General features: G+C 56.7%; 1 protein-coding gene across 4 annotated transcripts in view; it reads right to left on the bottom strand.

The window, feature by feature from the left end:
- NLGN3 (neuroligin 3) overlaps positions 1–20,822 on the bottom strand; it is a 42,658-nt gene extending 21,836 nt beyond the window's left edge. For all 4 annotated transcript variants that reach the window (XM_029997052.1, XM_029997054.1, XM_029997053.1 and 1 more), the window contains exons 1-2: positions 20,695–20,822; positions 1,092–1,836 (exon numbers count right to left, since the gene is read on the bottom strand). In XM_029997052.1, the coding sequence (XP_029852912.1) occupies positions 1,092–1,569 (478 nt within the window). In that variant the 5' untranslated portion in view covers positions 1,570–1,836; positions 20,695–20,822. The remainder of the gene's footprint in view (positions 1–1,091; positions 1,837–20,694) is intronic.
- Positions 20,823–22,542: the final 1,720 nt, after the last annotated feature.

Below are 22,542 nucleotides of genomic sequence, written 5' to 3'. Positions count from 1 at the left end.
GTAAAATGAATAAAAGACTACAAAATAACAGGAGGCTCCACTGGCAGGAGTGGGCATGCAATCACAACCACGCTGCCACCCTCCCGCCGCCCCTGGGACCGCGGGAGGTGGGGAAGGAGCGTCGCCGTGGGAGGAAAACTCTGGGCCAGCTGTGCTGGGCAGGAAGGAAGGCACGATGCATCCTGTGGCCAAGGGCCCCAGGGACAAAGGAGTGGAGCCAGCCAGCCTGGGAGAAGCTACCGGTCCACCAGGCTGCTCTGCCGTGTGCAGCAGACCCGCTGCGGGTCCCTTCCAGCCCGCTGAAAATCCCCAGGGGCTCCCGTTGCGGTGAGGCTGGGGCGTGCGTGCGGGCAGGCGCTGCCTCCTCTGCCCTCTACTTACAGTTCAGGTGGGATCCCCTACAAAGGAAAAGGTTAGACAAGGAGGCACCCAGCGCCACTCAGCCTCATCCCAACGGGACCATGCCCCACAGGTCCCCAGCACCCCAGGCTCATCGCTCTGCCACTGTCTCGCCGGTGGATCGGGGAGCAGCCAAGCGATGTGCCTGCCAGTGTCCCCAACCCCCCGTCCGTACCAAGGCCCACAAAAGGGCTCCATGGTCCCTTCCTTGCTGGAGCATCTCCCCAGGGAGAGGCAGAGAGTGTTCCTCCCAGCCGCAGCCCACGCCCACAACTAGCGCATGGACCTGGGGAGGGTGGGAAGGGGGGAGGAAGGACGAACCCGAACCAACTCAAGACAGAACCTGGCACTCGGCGCCTGGGGAGCACAAACCAGCTTGTCGCTCTGTGGATCTGCGGTCAGAGAGTCGGATTCAGATTTAGCAACACAAGAGAGGAACCCGTGACGATGCCATGGAGGTGGAGGGGGGGACCGGGAGGCGTGGAGGAGCAGGAGCACGCGAGACAGAGATGGCAGCTGAGGGCAAGAGGGCGAGCTGCGTGGCCAAAGAAAGCTTTCCACAAACAGACAGCATGCTGCAGGGTCCACAACCACATGCTTCAAACACAACACCCAGGTGAGACCAACCACTGCTGGGGAGGGGCGGAGTGGCCCCCCCCGACCCTCCTGCGGGCACCCCGGCGGGGACTCACCATCCTCCGTGGGGATGTAGATGTTGAGATACAGACAGTCCTCGTTGGGGTCCTGGATGTATGTGGCCACAATATCCAAATTGGAGGTGAACCAGATGGGCAGCATGATCTCGGGAACGGCATTGTGGATGTTCTGGGGGCAGACCGGTGAGAAGTGGGTAGCGTTCCTGATGCCTGACCAGGATGGTGGTGGCTCGGGGGGCATGAACCTCTTCTCCCCGATGGGGGGAGCGGCGTAAGGTACCCCCAGGTACTGGTCCACAGGTCCCAGGATCTCGCTGGGCAGTGGCACACGCACCCCCCGTAACTTCCCATAGTGCGTGTTGACAGTTGGCGAGTAGACCTGGCCCTCCATCTGCACAACTGCCGAGGCGAAGCTCAGGACCCAGAGGGCAAGACGCAGGTCCCAGCCAGCCACCAATTCAGGCACTTGGAGAATGGGGGGCAAGAGAGGGCTTCTCCAGAGTATCAGCCACATCGTCCGGGAGGAGCAGCACCAACATCCAGGCCTGAAGCTCCTGGGGCGAGGGCTCAGGGCATCCCCATCACACCAAGCCTCTGATTTGCCCACCGGGAACAGATGGAGCAGGAGAGCCGGGAGTCAGGAACACACAGTCCAGCCACACCTTCTGCTGGGTGAGTCGGGAGCACGGATGCAGGGAGATGTGCCACCACGCCTCACAGCCTGCCAGCTGCCTGCTGCTGCCTCCCTGCCAATGGCCCGGCCCAGAGGGGACTGCTGATACTGTGGAGAGATGGAGGGAATTAACAGCAGACTTGCTCTGGGAAGAGTCAAAGAGCTGCAGCACAGAAGGAGCCAGGATCCCTGGCCACACCCTCCCACCCATGGGTGCTCACTGGCTCTGTCACCACCCAGGCAGGCGGCTCTGGGTGGGCAGCACAAGTAGACCACATGCAGACACACAGACTGTGTCTGTCCACGCCTGCAGAGCATGTCCCCAGCAGTCGGGGGCCAGCCCTGCCCTGCCTGGGTGAGGTCTGCAGCCACCCTGGTGAGTAGCACAGCATCCTTGCCCCATGCTGCAGGAGGGTATCAGCAGCAGATTACGGGTGCCAAGATAAGCAGGACAGTGCCACTTCCCTGGCACCATCCCTCCCCACAAGGAACCTGTCAGGCACCACCGCTGCCCAGCATAGCCCCTGCACAAGAGCCTGCTGGCACCTCTCCCCTCCTGGCTGAGCCAGAGCTGCCTGTGCTCCCACGCCGTGCAGTCTGTGCTCCTCACCTCAGCTCCATCCCAGTATTGCTCCCCTGCCCAGGTGCCACCACCCCACCTCACACCCCCGCAAATTAGACCACGTGTCCTACCCAGACACCCATCTCGCCTGCCGACATGCTCTCCAGCCAGCTTTCTCCCTCCATGTGCCGCTGGCTGAAGCGGCCGAGACCTCAGGCACAACCTGGGTGCTGAGCGGGCAGGACAGGAACAGCCAGAGTGCTTCTGGGCAGCATCCCCCTGCGCTGGCACTGCAGCCTCCCGGCCACCCCCTCCCTGCCCCAGCTGCCTCCTGGCCACCCAAGCAAGCCCTGGGGAGACAGAGCTCTGCTCCCACATCCCCACACTGGGCTGTCAGCGGGGGAGGAGCAGATGTGGCAGTCCCCCATGGGGTCTGCAGGGAAGGGAGGGAGCTGCAGGCAGCGGCTGCAGATGGGGACCTGCGGATGTATGTCAGCAAGCAGAGCTCCTGCGCCAGGGAGCCCTTGCTGGAGGCTGTGTGGATTTTCAGTGCTCTGCCCTTCACCTCCCCGCACTGCCTGCCGCATTCAGGGCTTATGTAAGTGGCCCCCCCACTTCCCCCCCGCCAGCACCGCTGCTCTTGGGGGACCTGGGCAAGGGGAGTCGCGGAGGCTGCGCTCACCCGGTGCTTGCCCTCACCCTGGCTGGGCGAGAGCAGCATCAGCCGGAGGCTGGTTCCGCACCTCAGCAGGTGGCTTTGCAGCCCAGTCCCCACTAAAAGGCACTGCTTGGTGGCGAGTCAGAGGATGCTCGTCCTGCCTCAGCCACATGTCCTTACCCCGGGGGAGATGGCAGCGGTGGTGGGAGACCTCCATTTTGCCCCAGAGTATCCTTACATGCCCACCCGGTAAATCTCTCCCAGGCTCAGGGGAGAGTTGCCTTGGAATAATTGGAGCACAAAATAAGGGCTGTATGCAGATGGGAGGACATGGCTCTGGTGGAGGCTCAGCTGGGCAGGGACTCCACGAATGGAGAACACCTTGTTCAACGAGGAAAATCCGCAGGAAAAAAAACAAACAAACAAAAAAAACAAACCACTGAGGGTGTCTCAAATCTGCACTGCACATGCGCAGGCAACTCACTGCTGGTCATTAAGGAAATGGGCCTGTGCTGTGCCTGCTCTCCTGATATGCCCAGGGAACACCGCAGGCTCAGAAATCAGGGTATGACAGGCATAATAAGAAACACTCAGCCCAGAAAATCACGTTACTGCATCCAGCCCACCCAAGCAGCAAGGCCTTGCAGGGCTGGGCATGCAGGCAACCTTCCAGAGCTTGTGGAGGGACCACACAGGTAAAGCCAGACAGGGAGGGTGATACAAACAATGAGGAGAAGCAGTCGCACCTACTGCCCCATCCACAGCACAGCAACGATCTGAGGGCTGAGCTATCATGACCGGGGCTGATCCTGCTCTACCCCTGACCCCCATCACCCCTGTGCGTCATTCCCCTCCACCTCCTCCTGCCCCACCAGGCAGTGACAGAAACACACCTGGCGGGAGCATGACCCTGCTGCGTTATCCTCCAAACAGCTGTCAAAGCCTAAGAAACAAAAGGTGTACTGAGGGACAGAAATACAGTTGAGGCACCCAGAGACCCCAAGCTCTGCTCTGCCCCACCACCACTGGAGCTGCCTCTGCAGCGCAGTGCCTTGGCTGCCCCGCTCTGCCCCCAGCTCCAGAAGAAAGCCATAATTCATCTAACATTCCTTGCAGCAATGGTCCTCCTTCAGCAGAGAACTGACGTTTGCCTAACAGCAACATGCCAGGGGTGCAATGATGGCCCAGAACCCCCCAAAGCTGCATTCCCAAGTGGGATCTCAAAGGTGCTTCAAACCCACCACTCTGCCTGACTTGCTGGAAGGCAAACTGCCCAGTGCAAGTCTTCTGCTCGGGTTTCTTCGGGTACCACGGGTTAGTATAAAGCCAAATTATTAATGACTGTCATATCTAATTTGTATGACTGGAAGCTACAGGCAGCTTCCAGTCTTTATGCTAGTGCCCACAACTCCCTGCAGAGTCATTTCAACCTACCCGTCATTGTTTTCCCTCTGCAGGAACACCACAGCCCTGCCAGCGGTGGCTTACTAGCTGATTTCCTGACTTGAGAGCTTCCTTGGGGCTGCGGCCACATGCTGCCATGGGCATTGCTGCTCCACCAACAAGCAATTTCAGGGCACCAGACAGCAGCCACTCTGCAGCCTGCAGCTGCCCAGCTGGGCTGCACGCACCAGTCACTGCAAAATTAGGGCTGAATTCACCACCCACTTTGCGCCCTTGGAGTGGCCGTGCACCTAGCGTAACCAGTCTGTCCTGGCACAGTGAGGAATCTCTTCTTACAAAACACAGCCAAAAATCAGCTTCTTGCTACAGCTCTTCAGAATTATGTTATGATGATATTCCTTTGGGTTTTTGTTTAATCTCCATCCATGGTTCTTTCAATAGCTTTTAAAAACCATGGAAATTTGAAGACAAAAACCATAAGCTATCATAGAATTAAGTTCCATGTACACATCCTTAACTTAAATAAAATGATGCTACAGGACTTGCAACTGTCTCCAATCATGAGATTTATGAAGCATCAGGCACAGAGGTGAGTCATGTTAGCGATAGCCAAATATGTCCAGAGATGCACAGTCAAGACCCAGCAGCCCTAACATTATCCTGGAGAGCCATGATGCCTTAACACTCAAATCCAGATCATGGTATTTCAACATTTGTAATTCCACATTTGGTTCTATCATTTTTTAAAGACTTTTTCCCTCCATCTGCCCATGTTCCCACAGCACAGAATAAAGGCACCCAAACAATCTCAGCAACATGCTCCTAAACCTTTCTATGTTTGGATTGTTTTTCAATTACAAACCCCCCAAAACGATGCAAACCCTAAATCTGGAATTCCCTGGGTTTCAAAAGCCTCATTTGGGATGATTACAATACCCCTGTAACACATCTTACACCCTCATATTGCTGTTCTGTGCTCTGTGCTTTCTGATGTAACTTCATGGTAACATAACATTTAGGATGGGAATTTAGCCTTAATTTAATATTGACAGACTGCCATGAAAACCCGAGCTCAGCCCCCTTCACCGGGGGCTGTTGCGTGCGCCTTGCATTGCTGCCCTGCTGTCTCAACAGCTCATAAGCTTCCCCTTGGTCTTTCAAAGCGTGCAAAATAACCGGGAGATCCGAGAAGGGACATTCTGTTCAGGGAAACGATTCCCCTCACATCCCACAGGAGGTGGGAGCAGAACTTCCCCAGTTTTGCCGCCTCCAGCGCTCCCGTTCTTCCCTCCAGCAGCGAAGCCAAATGTGTCTCCCAGCGAAGATGGCTGCTGCTTCCCTGCAGCCCTGCGCCAGGAGGAGCCATGCCTGCCAACTGGAAGGGAAACTGGGCCGGGCTGGGCAGATACAGCCAAACTGGGGATGCTCAGGCAAGCAGTGAGGAGCTGGGAGGATAAAGACACCACAGGCATCCCAGGTCATTCTGCCAGACCACTGGTGGGGTTAGCGGAGGAAGTGAGGCTGCTAGCTGTTAGGAATGTTATTCATGTGCTTTGGAAAACAAACGCTCTATCGGTATTTCCACAGCCGTACTGTCTGCCAGACAGCTCCCTCCTCAACATGGAGACGCTCTCCATGGAAACCTGGGCAGGCGGGATCCTCTGGAAGCCTCCCTCGCAGATGCACAGTCAGGCGTCTCAACACCAGCCAGACGAGCTGGATCCACACCTTTCCTGGCAGACGGCCGAGGAGATGCAAGCAGGCAGCCTGACCTCGTATCTGACCCTTCATTGGGGTCCAGCCTCCTGCCCCTGAGCACCCAGGCTGACCCAACCCCAAGCTCATCACATTGATGCTGTGGCTCTATGTCCTGTGTGGTCCAGAGCCAGGACAGACCGGGACCTCAAACCGCCTGGCTGGCACAGATGGATGATTCCTCCCTACAGCAAGTGGACAGGAGGTCCCATTGCACTGTCTGGCCACTCTCCCTTGTGCAGCTCTGCTCACCATCTGACCCCATGGTGGGAGGTGGCTGGGGGCCAGCCCATGCATCCCAGCACAGACATGCACCCGGCAAACAGCATGAGAAACCACTGCCTCCTCTTCCCCAGGGCAAGCGAGCTCCAAACCTTTCCACCAGCCTGTGCTCCAGGACCTCAGGCTGATGCTCAGCTTTCAGACAGCAGCACCTCCCAGCTGCCCTCCCTACCCTGCCAGCTGCTCTCCTCTGCCAGCGAGCAACCCCAGCTCTCATCAACGCCCAGTCCCATACCACCTGGGCTGTGATGCTGCAGAAACCGCACAGGAAACCCTGGGGAGCACAGAAGCTGCAGCACAACTGGACTGACATGCTTGTGTCCATGTGTCCTGGCAGCTCCTGAAGAGCAGCCCCCTGCCAGTAGGTCTTGGCTTGCACCCTCTGATGCTTGTGGCCTGGGTCAATCCTTGAGGATACTACTACAGAACAAAGTTGGTGGTTACATGCTACGGATTGTGCCCAGTGGGTCTTTCTGACCCACCCCAGGTTACACATCCATGCCACAGGCAGATGTTTCCTGGTCCCATAGCACTGTGGGAGCAATTCCCAAGACTTCAGCTCCATCACAGAGCTGGTGCACAGTAATAGATGGTTACCAGTGGCTCACAGTTACACTGAAAGGGGACAAGTAGGGTTTCAGAAAGGTCTGCCCTGCTGCTGCCACTGCTCTGCTTTTCCATGAATGACCTAAATGACAGAACAGACTATGTTTTAAAATCTGCACATGACACCCAGCACTTTGGAGGCCAGGACAGGAATTTGACATGCTCCAGACAGGCTGGGGAGAGGGCTGAGAGATGATGGGCAGAGCTGTAAGTCATTGGGAGGTAAAAATCTGCACAAACAGACCATGGAAGAAAAGACAGCAGCATTTCTGCTGGAAGGGTCACAAGGGCTACAGGGGAGTACAAACTGAACGTGAGCCAGCACGTCATTGCCACAAAAAAAAGGCAAATACAGTAGAATGTGTGAAAGGCCAGCTTATACAGACACGTGAAGTAATTACTCTGCTCTCCTTTCTGCTCATAAAGGCACATGAATTAATTATACTGTTCTCCTCCAGAGAACCAGTTCATTCCCCAAAAGATTTGGACCAACTGAGAGGGGCCACAGGAGACCAGCAAGACCACCAAAAAGCCTTGGACAAAAGCCTGGAAGAGTGGGGCTAGTCTAGACAAGTCAGAGGATGCAGTTTGATAACATCTAAAGGCCACTGTAAAAAAGGTCAGAACAGTGTGACATTGAACTTCATGCTAGGTAGGAGACACATTCATATTAAGAAAGGAGAGTCAAGTGTACACCATGAAAAGTTGAAGTGCCCCGTGCATATCTGCAAAGGGTGCTACATGGCAGATGGATGGACCAAGTGTCCCTTTGGCATCCCCTCCAGCCCAGTCTCCTACACTTCTCTTCAACCCTGGCTGGCAGTTCTGTCCCTGCCCTTATTTGTTCAGCATTTGTTACCACCTGGGCAAACTACAGCCACCTTGGCCACGAAGCCTTCAGCATTTAGGATGCTCTGACAGAGCAGAACACTTAGGAGGCTTCCCAGCACCGTGGAGCCCATCACATCTGTTCTCCATTCTGCAGAGGTCTCCCCCAGAGTCCAGTGTCCCCCATCTCACTCTCCTCCTAGAGGCACATCTGCAGCACCTCTGATATCTAGGCACCACAGTCACTCTGATGGGAGAGAAGGAAAAACAGTCACAAACCTCACCCTTGTTTGCTTCAAGTGCAAGATACATCCCTGTGACTTGCCTTTCCTAACTTCTACCCACAGCACCACCAATATTTAAAGCAAGCTGAACGTCAGAAGCCTACGAGACACTCCACTGCACATCCTTTGCCCCGGGGAGAGGACAAGAGACTGCGTGAGAAGTGTCAGTTAAGTTCCTCAATGCTGCAAGAACATATGTGGGACAGAAGCTCTTTGACAACTCCCAGACACGTGCCAAGATCCTCGAGAGCTCCCATTCAGAACAGAAGAATGTTACCCAAAATCCCTAGAAACAGACAGTTTCAAATGCCACTTCTGCTGTGGTGCCAATGGCCTCCTGCTGCAATATGGCCTGTCCCCATTTGCTCCATGGCCTTTAATGAGTCCTTCATGAAGGAGCCAAGCCTGCCTTCAGAAGGACACTAGGGGCAAAGCAGACCTTTCCCTTGCCCACACTTCAGCCTTTCCAGACATTTTTGGTGTTGAATGCCAGCACACTGTTCGATGCCCAGCTCCAGAAGGCACACTACACAGCAGGTGAGATAGCCTGGCTCATTTCCAGCTCTTGTTTAGCATCAAAAGCTCCAAAGATGCAGGAGGTTTCTCAGGGTCACTGAGCCGAGACTGGCAATGCTGCTGAAGGACAGCCAGTGAGTGCTGCAGCAGGGACGGTGTTGGGGTCAGCACCCAATACTGCCGATGCAAGCAGAGGGCAGCTTCTATAGAGGACCCAAGGACAACCATGCTTGAAAGCCTGGGCTCTTTTGGAGTGGGCTACGTGCTCACCTTGAGCTGGTCTGGATTTTGACTGACCTTCCCACTCACTGCTTTCCAGGAGTCTGGTGGAAAGCTGAGGCAGGGCCATGTGGCACAGAGAGCAGCTGCTGTGTGAGCAAGAGGCTCTGCCGGGACAGATCCCTGGCAGTGAAAAGGACAGCAGCAGCAGCCTCTTGGTGGGCTGCCGGGTTTCCATGTGGCTCAGGGATAGCTGGTGGAAGTAGGCCATTTAGTGCCACGTTCTGGATAGAAATAATCTGGATTATCTCACGTTACGGCTTCCCTGACCCCAGCATGAAGAAACGATGCAGCTTTTCTCTCCCTCACCTTGCTGCTTGCAGTTTCAATTTACAAATGCTTCCCTGCAGGAGCAGAGGTTAATGAGAACCACTGTCTAAACAGCAAACACAGTGCCCTGGCCTTGGCATGGATCTACACACACTTGCTGCCCAGCCAGAACAACTGGCAGCAAAGGAAGAGAGCCTGACCCTGCCTGGAAGATCAAAGAGCCCCAGAGGAGACTCCAGAAGGCCTTGCAATGGGGTCACCACACACACTACAACAGCTGGATGTGGCATCGCTCTATCCCAGCCTGAACGTGCCTGGTCCGGCCTGGCAGGACCGACCACCATGGGGTGGTGCTTTGTGCTGTTCCCTGAAGATCGTGTGAGGGGGTGCAGGCTGCTCAGTGCCCCCAGCCCTACCAGCACGTTGATCCCTGCCTGCTTCGACCCCAGGGCAGGGGAGGTAGGACCGGCGCGTCCCCACCGCCCCCGCCGGGGCCGGGCGGGAGCTGTCCCTTCAGCACCGCGCCGCTCCCGCCGGCGCCTCCCGCGCCAGGAGGAGTGGTGGTTCTTCTCCGAGCAGACCCACAGCCCAGCCCTGCAGCCCAGATCGTCTAAGAGGCACGGAGTACTTGCAGGAAAAGCGCTCGGTCTCTCTCGGGCTCCACTGGGCCGTTCGTCTGGCGGCTGGAGGAAAGGTGGGACGTGCAAGGATAGCTGCCGAGCAAACTGCATCACCTGGACTTGATGAAGGGCGACCTCATTGCTCTCTACAGCTTCCTGAGGAGGGGAGGTAGAGAGGGAGGTGCTGATCTCTTCTTCCTGGGATCCAGTAATAGGTTGTGTGGGAATGGTTTGAAGCTGCGCCAGGGGAGGTTTAGACTGGACCTTAGGAAGCGTTTCTTTACTGAGAGGGTGGTCAAACACTGGAACAGGCTTCCTAGAGAGGTGGTCGATGCCCCACACCTGTCAGTCTTTAAAAGGGTTTTGGACAATGCCCATAATAAAATGCTTTAGCTTTTGGTCAGCCCTGAATTGGTCAGGCAGTTGGACTAAATGGTCATTGTAGGTCCCTTCCAACTGAAATATTCTATTCTAGAAGAAACAGCACTTCATAAATAAATGGCAGAATTACTCCAGCGCTCGCTTTGTGCGGGCAGGTGACTGACAATGCAAAAGTGCATCCACAGAACCCTGGAATTTCCAGACATCTATTCAGGGGCAAACTGACAGACAATCTGCTTTCAGCAAGCCCTTGGCACCAGCACAAAGTTCATACCAAGACAACTTGCTTTCTCTCCAACACATCACAAACAAGCACCAGGCACCTACTTTAAGGCAATATAAGCTCACTCACAAATCAGAGATCAACGCTCTGCAGCTAGCGACTGGAGTGCAAATCTCACCCAGCGAAGAGAGAGCTGTCTGCACAAGCCGCATTCCTCTCACTTCCTTCTCCAGCTTTGGCGAGCTGCGTGTTGACATTATCCCAGCTGCTCATCACCATCCCCCTCACATCTGCCAGAGTAATGGCTCCTAAGTCCTCTCCCAGACAACCACCTTGGAAACTATGGTGGCTAGCAGGGGCCCCAGTTCTTAAGTTAACATGGATCATTATGACTGAACCACATTAGGAAGCAATTACACAAGAACAAGGCTCTTTTCAGAGCAACAAGCTACCGAAACTCTAAGTCCAAACACGTTCATATTTTTTATGTTAGCAAAAGCAGGTTTGAAATTTAACAAAGAAAGGAGACTTCAGTGACCCAAAGAGGCTGGCTTGATGCAATGACACCCCCATTTCTGAAATGCCCCGCACTAAGCAGCAAGTATGAAACCCCACTGCTGATGGAATGTCCTTCCCCAAAACTCTCTCACACCCCAGTTCCTCAAGCTCCTTTCTGGACACCCAGCCATGCAAAGGACATGGACCTCCTCCAACCAACTGGGCCATGGGCAATTTGCACAAAGCCCTGTCCTACCCGTACTACCACCTGTGCTAATAATAGGTCAAGATGTCTCACACATGCTCCAAGGAAAGCTGAGAAAGCACCGGTGGCTGCACGCAGGCTGAGTGTGTGCACAGCCAATGCTTTCCACGGACTAGCATGGCCTGGAGGAGGCTCTATAAATGTAAGAAGGTGGGCTGGGCTGAGAGGAACCGACTGCAGCTTAAAATACAAAGACTTCCTGCAAATGTGACTAGAGAGGATGGGCAACAAACCCCAAGACTGCTTTGAAAGGGAACAGCTACACCAAAAATAAGTTGTCAGTGTTTCAATTTTACTAACTCAAAGCAGAGAGACAAACCCACTTAATCACAGGTTGTAATCCAGATCATGGCTGTAAGAACCTCTGGTTTCAGTGGCAGAGCTGATTGTTTCCTTTATTGACACCTGCCCCAACCATCTATTTCTGCCTGACATCACTGCCCACTGCTCTTTGTCAGCTGAGCAAAGTTCTGTGGGGCAGAATTGTAAACCAGGTCATGGAGGTGATGCAGGCTAAAGGTAATGAAACCCAGGGCAAAGAACAAAGATGAGGAAAACAGTTGGAGACAAACAGGAATGAACTTTACCATGGAAGCTGAAACACGTCAGTTTTCCTGTGCAGAGATAAAGTTACAAGTTATCTGGCAGTGTACAAGCACCAACTTCCTGCACCACCTGTTACCACCGTCTTGCCAGCCACCAAGTCCGTGGAGCAGGGTGGGACTATGCAGACAGCAAATCCCTGTGCAAGAGGGGGTGTGGGCCATCCCGACAGAGCCACCCCTCCAGGGTCACAATGCAGGCAGCAGGGCCATGCATGCTCCCTCATGGTGCTAGAAAACCCAAACATTGCAGTCAAGCACCAAATCACTTCCTCACTGCAGGATCCTTGGTGGCAATGCTAAGGAAAGCTGTCCCAGGAGATGTTTGAGCTAGCATCACCTCCACTGTCCACACCACCTCCACCTTGTTACAATAGTCCCTACTTTCACGTGAAACACCAGCCAGGCTCCATGCAGACCCACACAGCCAGAGCTCAAGATGTGGGGCTGTGCCAGCCCATGACCCCTGGCTTCCCACAGCTAGGAGAGCTGCAGGTCCCGTCCTGTGCCAGAGAGACACCCTGGCTGAACCGCAGCCCATCACCCTACTCAGAGAGGCAAGTGCTCCAGCACATCCTGCCTGACACAAGCTGCTGAGTTGTGTGTTAGTGCCAGTGGCCCTGACCAAAGACCAGACATGATTTTCTGACCATGTTGCAAGAGTCAAGCTGGGGTCAGGGGAGCAGTGCTCTCTCTGGCCAGCAAGGAACACCCAGACAGACTGATCATCCTGGCATCACCATGCTGGTGCCCCCTTCCAGGCCAGATGGCATCAGCAGCGACCCACTGCTCCATGACACTGGCTTGCCTGGGGACACAGGCAGTCCCGGCAGCAGCCACCACTGAGGACCAGGGCACTGCTCAGTCCCAGTTCTGCCATGGCTGGCCTGGGTGACTGTGCTCCCCTCCTCACAGCACTGGCCTCTTCATCTGCAACAGAGGGCTGCTCTCTGCAAAGCACTCAGAGGTGGAAAACCCAGAAAGCTCTGGACTAGGGCAGGAGAAGGGGAGCTGTGACTACTGGTAGCAACATACACGGAGGACAGAGCATTGGCAAGTGCAAGCTGCCTTTGCTAACACTATAATGCCTGTTCCCTCTGCTCCTGCCAGCAAGTGGGACTCACTGGAAACATCAGGAAAGGAAGATCTGAATGTGGAGGTGGGAAAATGCCAAAGCACCACGGACTCCTCTTCACAACACCCATCCTCCCCATCGCCCAGGTTGCAAGCTGCTGGTGGCAGAGAGCACCAGGTCCCTCTCGCTTCCAGCTGTGCCGTGCCCCTCGCCTCCACAGGGCAGGGGACACCAGCCCTGGGGCAGTACCTCTTGGCAGGGCTCCTGCCGGCAGCCAGGGCTGCTCACCCAGAGCCAACATGACACAGCGTCAAGCAGCCACGTCCTGCAGCAGCCACTGCTCCTCTGAGGTGACGTCAGCCTCCGCAAGAGCTGGCAGGCAGGACATGCTGTGCATGTCGGCCGTGCTGCTCCCAGACACTGCCTGGCTCCAGCAGACACTGTGGCCTGTGTTCCTCACCAGCTACAGCTTATCTACAAATTGAATTTCACACTTGCACGCTCCAGAATAAGGCACAGGTGCTGGAGAAGCCACCCTCCCCCTCCATATCTGTCTTCCCCTTTGCTCCACCCTGCCGCCAAGCACCAGCACTGAGGATAATGGCTGGCGGCTGTGGAGATGCTCCTGGGCAAAGCTGGTGACCCTGCACACCCAGCACTGGCTCACAGTGGAGCCGCCACAGTGCTGATGGTGGCCTCCATGCTCAGGACAGCACCAGGGCAAGGGGAGCACTGGGGTCCCTGGCACAATGGCCACCCACACATGCTGCTAGCATGGCACAGCATCCAAACATGCCTGTCTGCAGCTGAATAAGATAGAAGCCCATCTCAGAGTTACTGGTTTCCCCAGAAACCCTGAAGGCTTTCCCAGGAACTCTGGAAACGCACAGATTTGCTACATGCTTTAGTGGGCAACCTAAAGAGTTCATATAGGAGTCACGGCCAGAGATCGCTGTCATCACAGGTTGTACATACAGCTGGCAGCCCAGACAGATGCAACGTCAATCACCTTGGAAGGACCTCAAGCAGTTAGATGGTCCAGCCCAAGCCCACAACAGCCTCTACTCAACTAAGGCAATCAGCTTCCTCAAGCAGGGAAGCTTGCCCTCAGCAAGAACCATCAGCCGTTCACATTCTGAAACCGAAACCAAAGCTGGTGTGACTGAGCAGAAGACGATGGAAACCTTCTGGCCTGGAGGGTCAGTCTGCAGCCAGGGCACCTCTGCAAAGTCCAACTCTTGCTCATGCAACCAGGGCTGGCTAAGGACTGGAGGCCAGGCAAGCCAGCAGCTAGGAGGGAAGCCTGTTCAAATTTAATCCAAAATGTATTTTCTATTTTCCCTTGTAGCTTTCTCCTCCCATATTTTCTATCTTCAAGCATAAAAAAAGCAGAAAGCCTAAAACCTCTGGCAAAAAAATCCTTTAATGTGTTTTACTGTAAAGGCTGCCTAGTGTTAAGAAATAAGCTGGACCAGAGCAAATCAGGCTCTGCCTCTCCACAGGGAGCACACCAGGATGAAGCAGGACATACAGGCAGGCTGCAAGGACCAGCAATGCCAAGAAAAGGCAACCTCCAGTGCCAAGAAGGCTCCCATGCTCCCTGCTGCTTCTCAGAGGTCCCCGAGCACAGCTCTGCCTCAACAGATGCTCCACTTTGAAGCATCGCTCCCAGTGGACATGGGAGGAGGTTTTTGTTACAAAGAGCAGGTAACCACTTGGCTCCTCTTAAGGTCATAAGCATCAAAGTACAGCAGCTCCCTATCCTAGTCTGCAACCTCAGATCCTTATCAAGAGAGCCCAGCAGCAACAGAGACCAAATGGTGATGAGACAGAAACTGAGATCATTTCTGTCTTGAGGCACAGGATCTGTCCCCTTACGGCTGCTAGCCAAGGGCAGATTTCAGTTTTGTGGTTCCAAGGACACCATTGTGCTGGCTGGATAATTCCATCTGCCCTTGTGGACAGGGTCCTCCTGGAAGTCATGAGGATGGGAAACAGCGTCCTCTTCATGAGCTTCAACTTTGCTTGGTCTCATCCTGCTGTGCCGCACCCAAAGCCCACTGGGGACCGCTAGATCCCCAGCTCATCCCTGCCTCCTCCTCTCCAAGTCCACTTCTCCCACAAGAAGCAAACCTCTCCCAAGCTAAGCCTCATACCTCCCTTCTGTCCTTGCATGTCTCTGAACTGTTCAAGGAGCTGGGGGACAGCCTTCTGGCACCCCAGGTACACTGACGTAAGGCTGAGCTGGACCCTCACTGGTAGCAGGACATGAGTCTTTTCTCATCTGGGCATAAAACCAGGAACAAAACAGACTGATGTTTCCTGATGTGCATGAGAACAGAGCCAGGGGACTGGAGGAGGGGGAGATGAAGATCAGATCCCCGGTGATCCCATAGTGCCCACCACATGCAGCGAGTACCAGGGAACTGGGACAATGCCAGGATGAGACTCCAGCTCTGCTGCCAGCATGTTGGGTGGGTGCCCCTATGCCCATGGAACCAGAGGAAGCAGAACTGCCAGGTAACACAGGAGGGAAGAGATATTGCCATCCATTTGCAAACCAACTGAATTAACTGTTCAGTGGACAAAAGTCTGTCAGAAGTCTCCAGCAAAGGGTCCTGTGATGCTGAGGCAGAGGATCGGTGCTTAGCCCAGGTCCCACCTCTCCCACCAGCTGTACCTCCATCACGTGGGGAGAGCATCCCACACTCTCAGCAAGGAAGCGGGACTGAGCAGGCACCTGTCACCCTGTGCCAAGCAAAGTAACACAGAGCTAGATGGGGATAAACCCATGCTTCCTTACCAAAGCCCAGCACTCCCTCTTGGCTCCACCCTCCCTGGTAGGCACAATATTATGAAAACAACAGCTCAGACCAAGGGTCCACCTTGCCCTATGTACTTTTTTGCCAGTAGTCAGAAGCAGAAGCAATTTGCAGCTCAGCAGCTGCCCAAGTCAGAGATGGATCTGGGTGTATTTATTGGTTCTGGGAGAACCTCTTATCCTTCTTGAATTCATCCTGTTTCTCCTGGAACCAATATAAGGTTTCACTGTTCACGACCCCTTGTTCTGAGGACTTCTACAGTTTCATAGCACCTCTGTGAGAGGCAATGTCTCTCCTCCTGTTTGGCACCTCCTGCTAGCTTCGTTTGATGTGACCTTGTACTTGCATGGAAAGAAACAGTGAACAGTTAACCTCTATCCCTTCTCTCCTGGCCTCCTGTAGACACATCTTATCCATCTTCTGTTGTTTCTTTTCCAGTCTGAAGAACCCTGCCTTATTTAGCCATTTTTTGCACAGAGACTGTCAGACCTCTGACCATTCCTGCTGCAACTTCCAGGCATTTGACTGACAATGATCTCAACACCCATACATCTCTCCTGAGCTCCCCTGGGCAGCTCTAGGGACAGAGACACAGAGCAACTCCTGCCCCCTCCTCCTGCATCACTGTCCCATGAGTCCTCAAGTTGCTCAGCAGTGCCTAGAGTCATGTAAGGGAGGAGGAAAGATGTGAAGACAGCCAGACTCACAGACTCACCTCCACAACTCCTTTAGCACTGCCACCACGGCCACCTCCATGGTGAGTGGCATGCAGACGCTTTGGCCACGCTGCAGACTTGGGCTTCTTCTCCCACTCCTTTAGAGTAGCAGCTAATGAATGCCTGATGAAGGCAAAGTCCCTGCAGCCCCTGATCACCACGCCAAAGGGGATTCTCAGCAGTCCCCTCCCCAAGCCCATCTCAAAGGCCTTCCTGACCAGCCTCTGCCAACCATCCTCGCCCTTAGAGAGCCGCAGCAGCCCAGGCCCAGACTCAAACAGGGCTCGCACACAGTACGAGCCCTGTAACACACTCTGTCTGCAACCTTTCCCAAACTTTGCCACCTGCTCTGCTGGCATGGCCAGAGCATCTGGCCACCAGGCAAAGCTTCAGCTCTGCTTGCCAGGCACCTCGCAGGATAGACTCACACTGAGATGCAGTTTGAAAATAACAGATGTTACTCCACTGTTCTGCATTTTGCAGTGTCAGGAACAAGGCTTCTTTACCAACAATCCCCTGAGCTCCTTGCCAAGGCAGTCTCAGCCCAAACAGTGCTCCCCGGCACAAAGTCTTGCTCACAGACAAGCCCCTCTGCCCCATGCCACGTGCCTGCCCTGCTGCTGGACAGACAACATGGCAAAAGGAGTATATTGCAAGGGCAGAGTTCCCCACACACCTGCAAGACTAAGCAGCAACACAGGTTTCATCATGGACTGTGATACCACGTTGCTACTGAACCCAGACAAGCCTCCAAACAAACAGCATGTATCCTCCTAACCAGGGAAAACTTCCAGGAACCGCATGCACCAGACAGGACCTGGCAGTTGCAGCCAGAAGCCCCTGTGTCTTTCCACCACTGCTGCTTCATCCCCATTTCCCCTCAGTCAGACTCGCTCCAGGGCCTGAATGATGTGGGTTCAAACTGCCAGCTCTGGCAATTGCAGGACCTTTTATTTATTCCCCTCACATGCGTTGCAGAATCCTGCTGAGGCCAGCAGCACACAAGGATGGTCACAGCCTGTTCCCTGCCCCCAGCTCTGGGGAGCATCACATTAGGAGACCACCAGAGCATTTAGTCCATCATGCAGCACCACTCAGCTCTGCCACAGTCCTCAAAGCCAGCTCTCCTCGAGCACCCTGGTACCAGAATCCACCCTGCCTCCTTCTGCTGACGTGCCCCCGCCAGCTGGCTGCGACCACCTCCCCCTGTGCTGACCCAAGACCCGTGCACGCCCCTGGCATGCCAGACCCTGATTAAGAAGCATCTTCTGAAACACTCTGTCAGCGGCAGCCAATAACCACAGACCATCAGGGGAGGAATCTCTGTCTGGGATCCCGCTGGGAGTAAATAACTGTCCCATCCCAGTGGCACTGAAAGCCCTAAGGATGGAGCCAAGCTGTCCCTGCCCCATCCTGTCTGCACTTGGTGCACAGTCCCAGGACAGCAGATACTCGGCCCCTCTGTGCACTGCTGTGAGATTTCACAGGTTCCTCCGTGGCTCCTCCACAGCTTGTGCCCAGACACATGCTCCATGTCCCCATCCCCACTGATTCCCATCATCCTTCCACCCTGCTCCTGTTACTGGATTCCTCCAGCTACCACCAGCGCAGCATGGACACCCCACACCAGTCTGTCCCAGGACACAATTGCTCCTGGATAGCCAAGAGGGCTTCCCTTCCCCCCCCCCCACTGCATAGAAGTAGCTCCTAGCAGGAAGGATATGGGAAGATGGCAGCAAACTGCTTGGGAGGCAGCAGAACTGCTGTGGTTGGGGAGGTTTAGGAGCTGGCTGAGCTGATGCTGCTCAGCAATAGTTTAGATAGAGCTTAGAGACTCAATGACCTCGAGGTCCCTCCCATACCTGCTGTCCTAAAATTCCTCCTCCCTTGGCACAAAGATAAGGCCAGCGTGGACCTTCCAAAGCATTTTGGCAGTCACTATCTCCTTGCTCTCGCTCACAGACTTAATGTGATCCTAGCCAAAAGGCACCTGGAGCTGGTCCTTGTCTGTGTTGGACCTGAGCACCCAGAGCGGACCCCACAGAGAGCCAGGAGAGACACAGCCACCACAGCTGGAGCCTCAGCACAGCACTCTGCCAATTCTCATGCTGCCTTCTGAAGCCTTGGCAGCCCCCTGCCCACAGGCAAGGCACTGCCAGCCTGCGCAGCAGCTCTGCTCACAACTCCTAGGCTCTGCCTGCCCTCACTGTCTTGCTCTTGAACACCTTCACTCCAGCCCTTTGGGAGAAGGGTGTCTACACGAGGTCTGGGAAGGAGACAGACCCAGATGTAAGGTCCAGGGCAACACCCTTGGCACGGGCTCAACCTTCCTCTCCAATAACACTGCCCTAGATGCACGTTGTGTGTTGAATATGGGCAGTTGGAGGCTGTGTGGGGCAGTAGCGTGCAGACCCTGCCAAGATGGGCACTGCAACTCCATTTCCTCAGCGCATCGCTGCACAGGGCCCACACGCCCAGGTCTGAGGGCTGCCCTGCGTCTCAGCAGCTTTCGCTTGTGCCCTGGTGCTCCGGAGGTTGAGAGCTGCATGTTTGCAGGTGTCCAACCAAACTCCACATCCCGACTGCACATGTAACCATGGCAACTGCACATGCGAGTGGCAAAGCCTCGAGCTGGGCTAACTGCAAATGCAAATGAAGCAAACACATGCACAATGCTACAAGTGTGACCTCTAAATGTCAGTCTTTAACCATTTTGCAGACACCAGCTCTGGTAGTGGTCACCTGCAATGTGCGGAGCAGGAGGAAATCTGCTCCGATGGGGACCTTGGGGTGCCCAGCACTGTGCCAGGGGTTGGCACAGGTGCTCTAGTGCAGAGCAAGGAGAATAGATGGCACAAATATTTGCCAGCGCTAAGAGTGACCCCTGACTTGGCAACCTGCAGGTCCATCTCTGGGGATGCATCCACCCCTTACCCAGCTGGCAGATGCCTCTGATTCCACAAAGCACCCCAGTTTCCAGAGGAAGGAAGGTCCCACCAGGCTGACAAGAAGCACAACCAGCACAGGGGCTCACAGGGAGCTGGCTGTCAGCTGTCTTGCTGCACCCACGCATGCCCAGCCATGGGGGCACCTCCAGCCCCTCTGCCGCTGCCTGGGGTCGAGCCGGCAGCAGCATCGGATGAGGCACCCTCAAAGAACGGAAGGAAGATCCCAGCATCCCGGGGACTTCATGCCAGAGCCACCTCCCCGAGGGAGGTCCGTGGCCTTGGGAAGGGCTGCCAGCGGAGCCACCAGGAGGTGTCACCATTTGGGAGAGCACAGTCCAGAAAGAGACTGGCTGGGCAAAGGCCTCACGTTCCTCATCACTTCTCTCCCTCGCTGCCGACAGCGCCAGATGTGGACAGACCCCCAGCACTCACCATCACCCACCACACCTGTCCTGCCCTGTGGCTTCGAGCGTGACGGAGCCAAGCTCAGGCGAAGGGCGCTGACTCCAGCCACAGTGGGCATCAGTGGAGCCACCAGCAACCCCTGCGCCATGTGCCTGACCCACTGCCCCCCTCAGGGACAAGTGTGGCCAGCACGACAGAGCCCCTGTTTGATACCAAGCCTGCCTCCGCCCTGGCCCCCTGCCCAAGAGAGAGACAGGGAATGTCCTTTCGCTCTAGGAGCCCAATGTCTAACGTCATTCCCCACGCTATGTCAAATAAACCAAGCCAAGGGGATCTCCTGCCTGCCCTTGACCTGGGGATGCTCACGCCAGCAGCCTCGTGCCAGGCGGCACTGGGCACACCCCTGCACCCCAAATAACAGACCCCGCCTGCACCGGCAACCCCAACCCTGAGGAGGGTCCCAGTCCCTGGGGCGGGAGCGCCCAAGCCGGGACAGCCCCTGCTCCCGGTTCCACGCTGGGCCCGACGGGCTGAGCCGAGTGGAACGGGGCCAACCGGGCGGCCCCGGGCCGGGGATGCGGGCGGGGGCCGCGCAGCTGAGACGGGCGCACAATCCCCCCTTTCAGCCCGTCGCCATGGCAACCCGCCGGCTCGCCGCGGCCGCTCATCCGGCCCCGTTAACCCCCACCGTTACCCGCCGCCGCCGCGCTCGGCCCCACCCGTTAACCCCTGCCACGCGCCGCCCCGATGCCCGGCCCGGCCCCGGACGCCCTACCCTGGGACCGGGACCAGGACCGGGACCGGGACCGGCCCGCGGCCATCCCCGCCCCGGGCGCCCCATCACCGCCGTGGCGGCCGGCCCCAGCCCCGCGCCGTGGGGCCGGTCCGATCCCGCCCGGCCGCCCTCCCCAGCAAAAGCCATGCCGGGCCAGGCCAGGCCGGGCCGGGCCGGGCGGGGCGCACTCACCGTCGGGGGCGGTGGCGCGGATGGGCCATGCCGGTGGCGGCAGCGGCTGCTCCGCGCCCCGCGCTCCGCTCAGTCCGGCCCGACCCCGCACCGGGAGCGCGCGGCGCGTGCACGGCGGGGGCGGGCGGGGGAGGGGCCGCACCGCAGCACCCCTTCGCTGCTGCCGCCGCCGCCGGCACCTGTACCGATCAGTGCTATCGGGCATCCCACGGCCCCGCCGCTGCGCTGGCCGGGCCCGGTACCGCATGCCCCGGCATCTGCACCGCCCTGGGTACTGCACCGAGGGGGTGTCGCACTCGCCAGGCACGGCGCGGTCCGGTACCGCGCCCGCTGGCTACCACTGACCGCACCTGCACCCCCCGTAACCCCCACGGCCCCTGGAACCCTACCCTGCGCACGACACCGGCACTGCCCGGCTACCGGCCGTGGCGGGGGGGGGGCGGTAACCCCCACCGTCCCGAGCGGGACACCTGCACACGCCGGGGCACCCCGCACCACCCCAGCAAACGACCCCCATCTGTGGGGGCATCCCCGCACCACCCCGGGCATCCCTGCACTGCCCTGGGCATTCTGCATCCATCCTGGGCATCCAGAATCCTGCCCCACTGCACCTTGTACCTGCCCCAGCCACTCTGCATGGGTTCCCTTTACCACGCCCCTTCCCCCCCCCCAGCCCTGGCTGTGCTGCCCTCGCACGTCCCACAGCAGCCTTCCAGCCCCGGCGTCTTTCCCTGTGGCCAGGGCAGCAGCCCCTGCCTGCCCCACTGCTCCTCAGCACCCAGCTAGTCCGGTGAGGATGTCCCATCCCAGCCTCAGCCCTGGGGCTAGGCGCAGCCCTGCCACCCATCCACCCCCCTGCCATGCACCGGGCTGTAGGCTCAGCAGCCACAGCCCTATAAGGCCCCAGCAGCACCGTGCAGCAAGACCCAGCACCTCTGTCATTCCCCTTTCCTCCCGGCATGCCGCTTCCCAGCGTAGGGATATCTTCCCCTCCCACGCACGGCCTCCTGGCAGGAGCCGCCTCTCCTCCAGCCTGCCTCTGCCCGTGGCAGGGCTACCTCTCTGTTTCAGTCCTGCCTGATGGGATTACAGAAATCATTTGAAACAAGGTATGGATTTGGGTTCTGCTGGATGTGTCTTGTCTCTACATCTGTCTGCAATAGCCAAGGCAGTATCAGCTGCGATGCCTGATCAAAGAGGAGGACATGCAGTTACCAGCAGACACCTCCACACTTTCCAATCCAGGCAAGGGGAGCTGGGCTCTGCCTCCCTCCTGCTGCCAGAGCTGCAACCCAGACCCTACCCAGGCTCCGCAGAGCAGCCACTGCTTCCCAATTAAGATGCTTGTGTGGCAGCATGCAAAGGGCAAGCATTTATTTTGGATCTCCTGCATGCCACCGGCATATGCACAGAGCAGGTCAGAGCTTTCCTGCCCCTCCTGCCCCACTCCCTCTCCAAGTGACTGCTCACTGGTGGTTGGCAGCTTGATCAATTTTGTTGTTGGCCTGTTATACACAGGGTGAGCTGCGTGCTGCCACCCCATACACCCTTGAGCAGACAACGGGGTCCAGCACCCCATGGGATGGATGCACAACCCTGCCCAGTGCCCACCAGGGTTCATCAACCCTAAGAAGCATCCTGAAGGGGTCCCTGGACCGGTACCTGGCTGCCCCGCAGCAGGCAAGGCTCCAGGCACGGCTCCCTGTATCCTGCTGCCTAGCAAAACCCGCCCAGGATGTGATCACAGTGCACAGCTGCAGTGGTACCTCATGGCCCGCTCCCCACCACGGGCACTGCACAGGGAGGGTTGGGTGCTCGCAGAGCCGCTCCACTCCCAGCTTCAGATCG

The sequence above is a fragment of the Aquila chrysaetos genome, chromosome 21, assembly GCF_900496995.4.
Source record: "Aquila chrysaetos chrysaetos chromosome 21, bAquChr1.4, whole genome shotgun sequence".
Taxonomy (NCBI): domain Eukaryota; kingdom Metazoa; phylum Chordata; class Aves; order Accipitriformes; family Accipitridae; genus Aquila; species Aquila chrysaetos.
The sequence above is the reverse complement of the archived record's forward strand: the minus strand, read 5'-3'. Positions and strand labels throughout refer to the sequence as shown.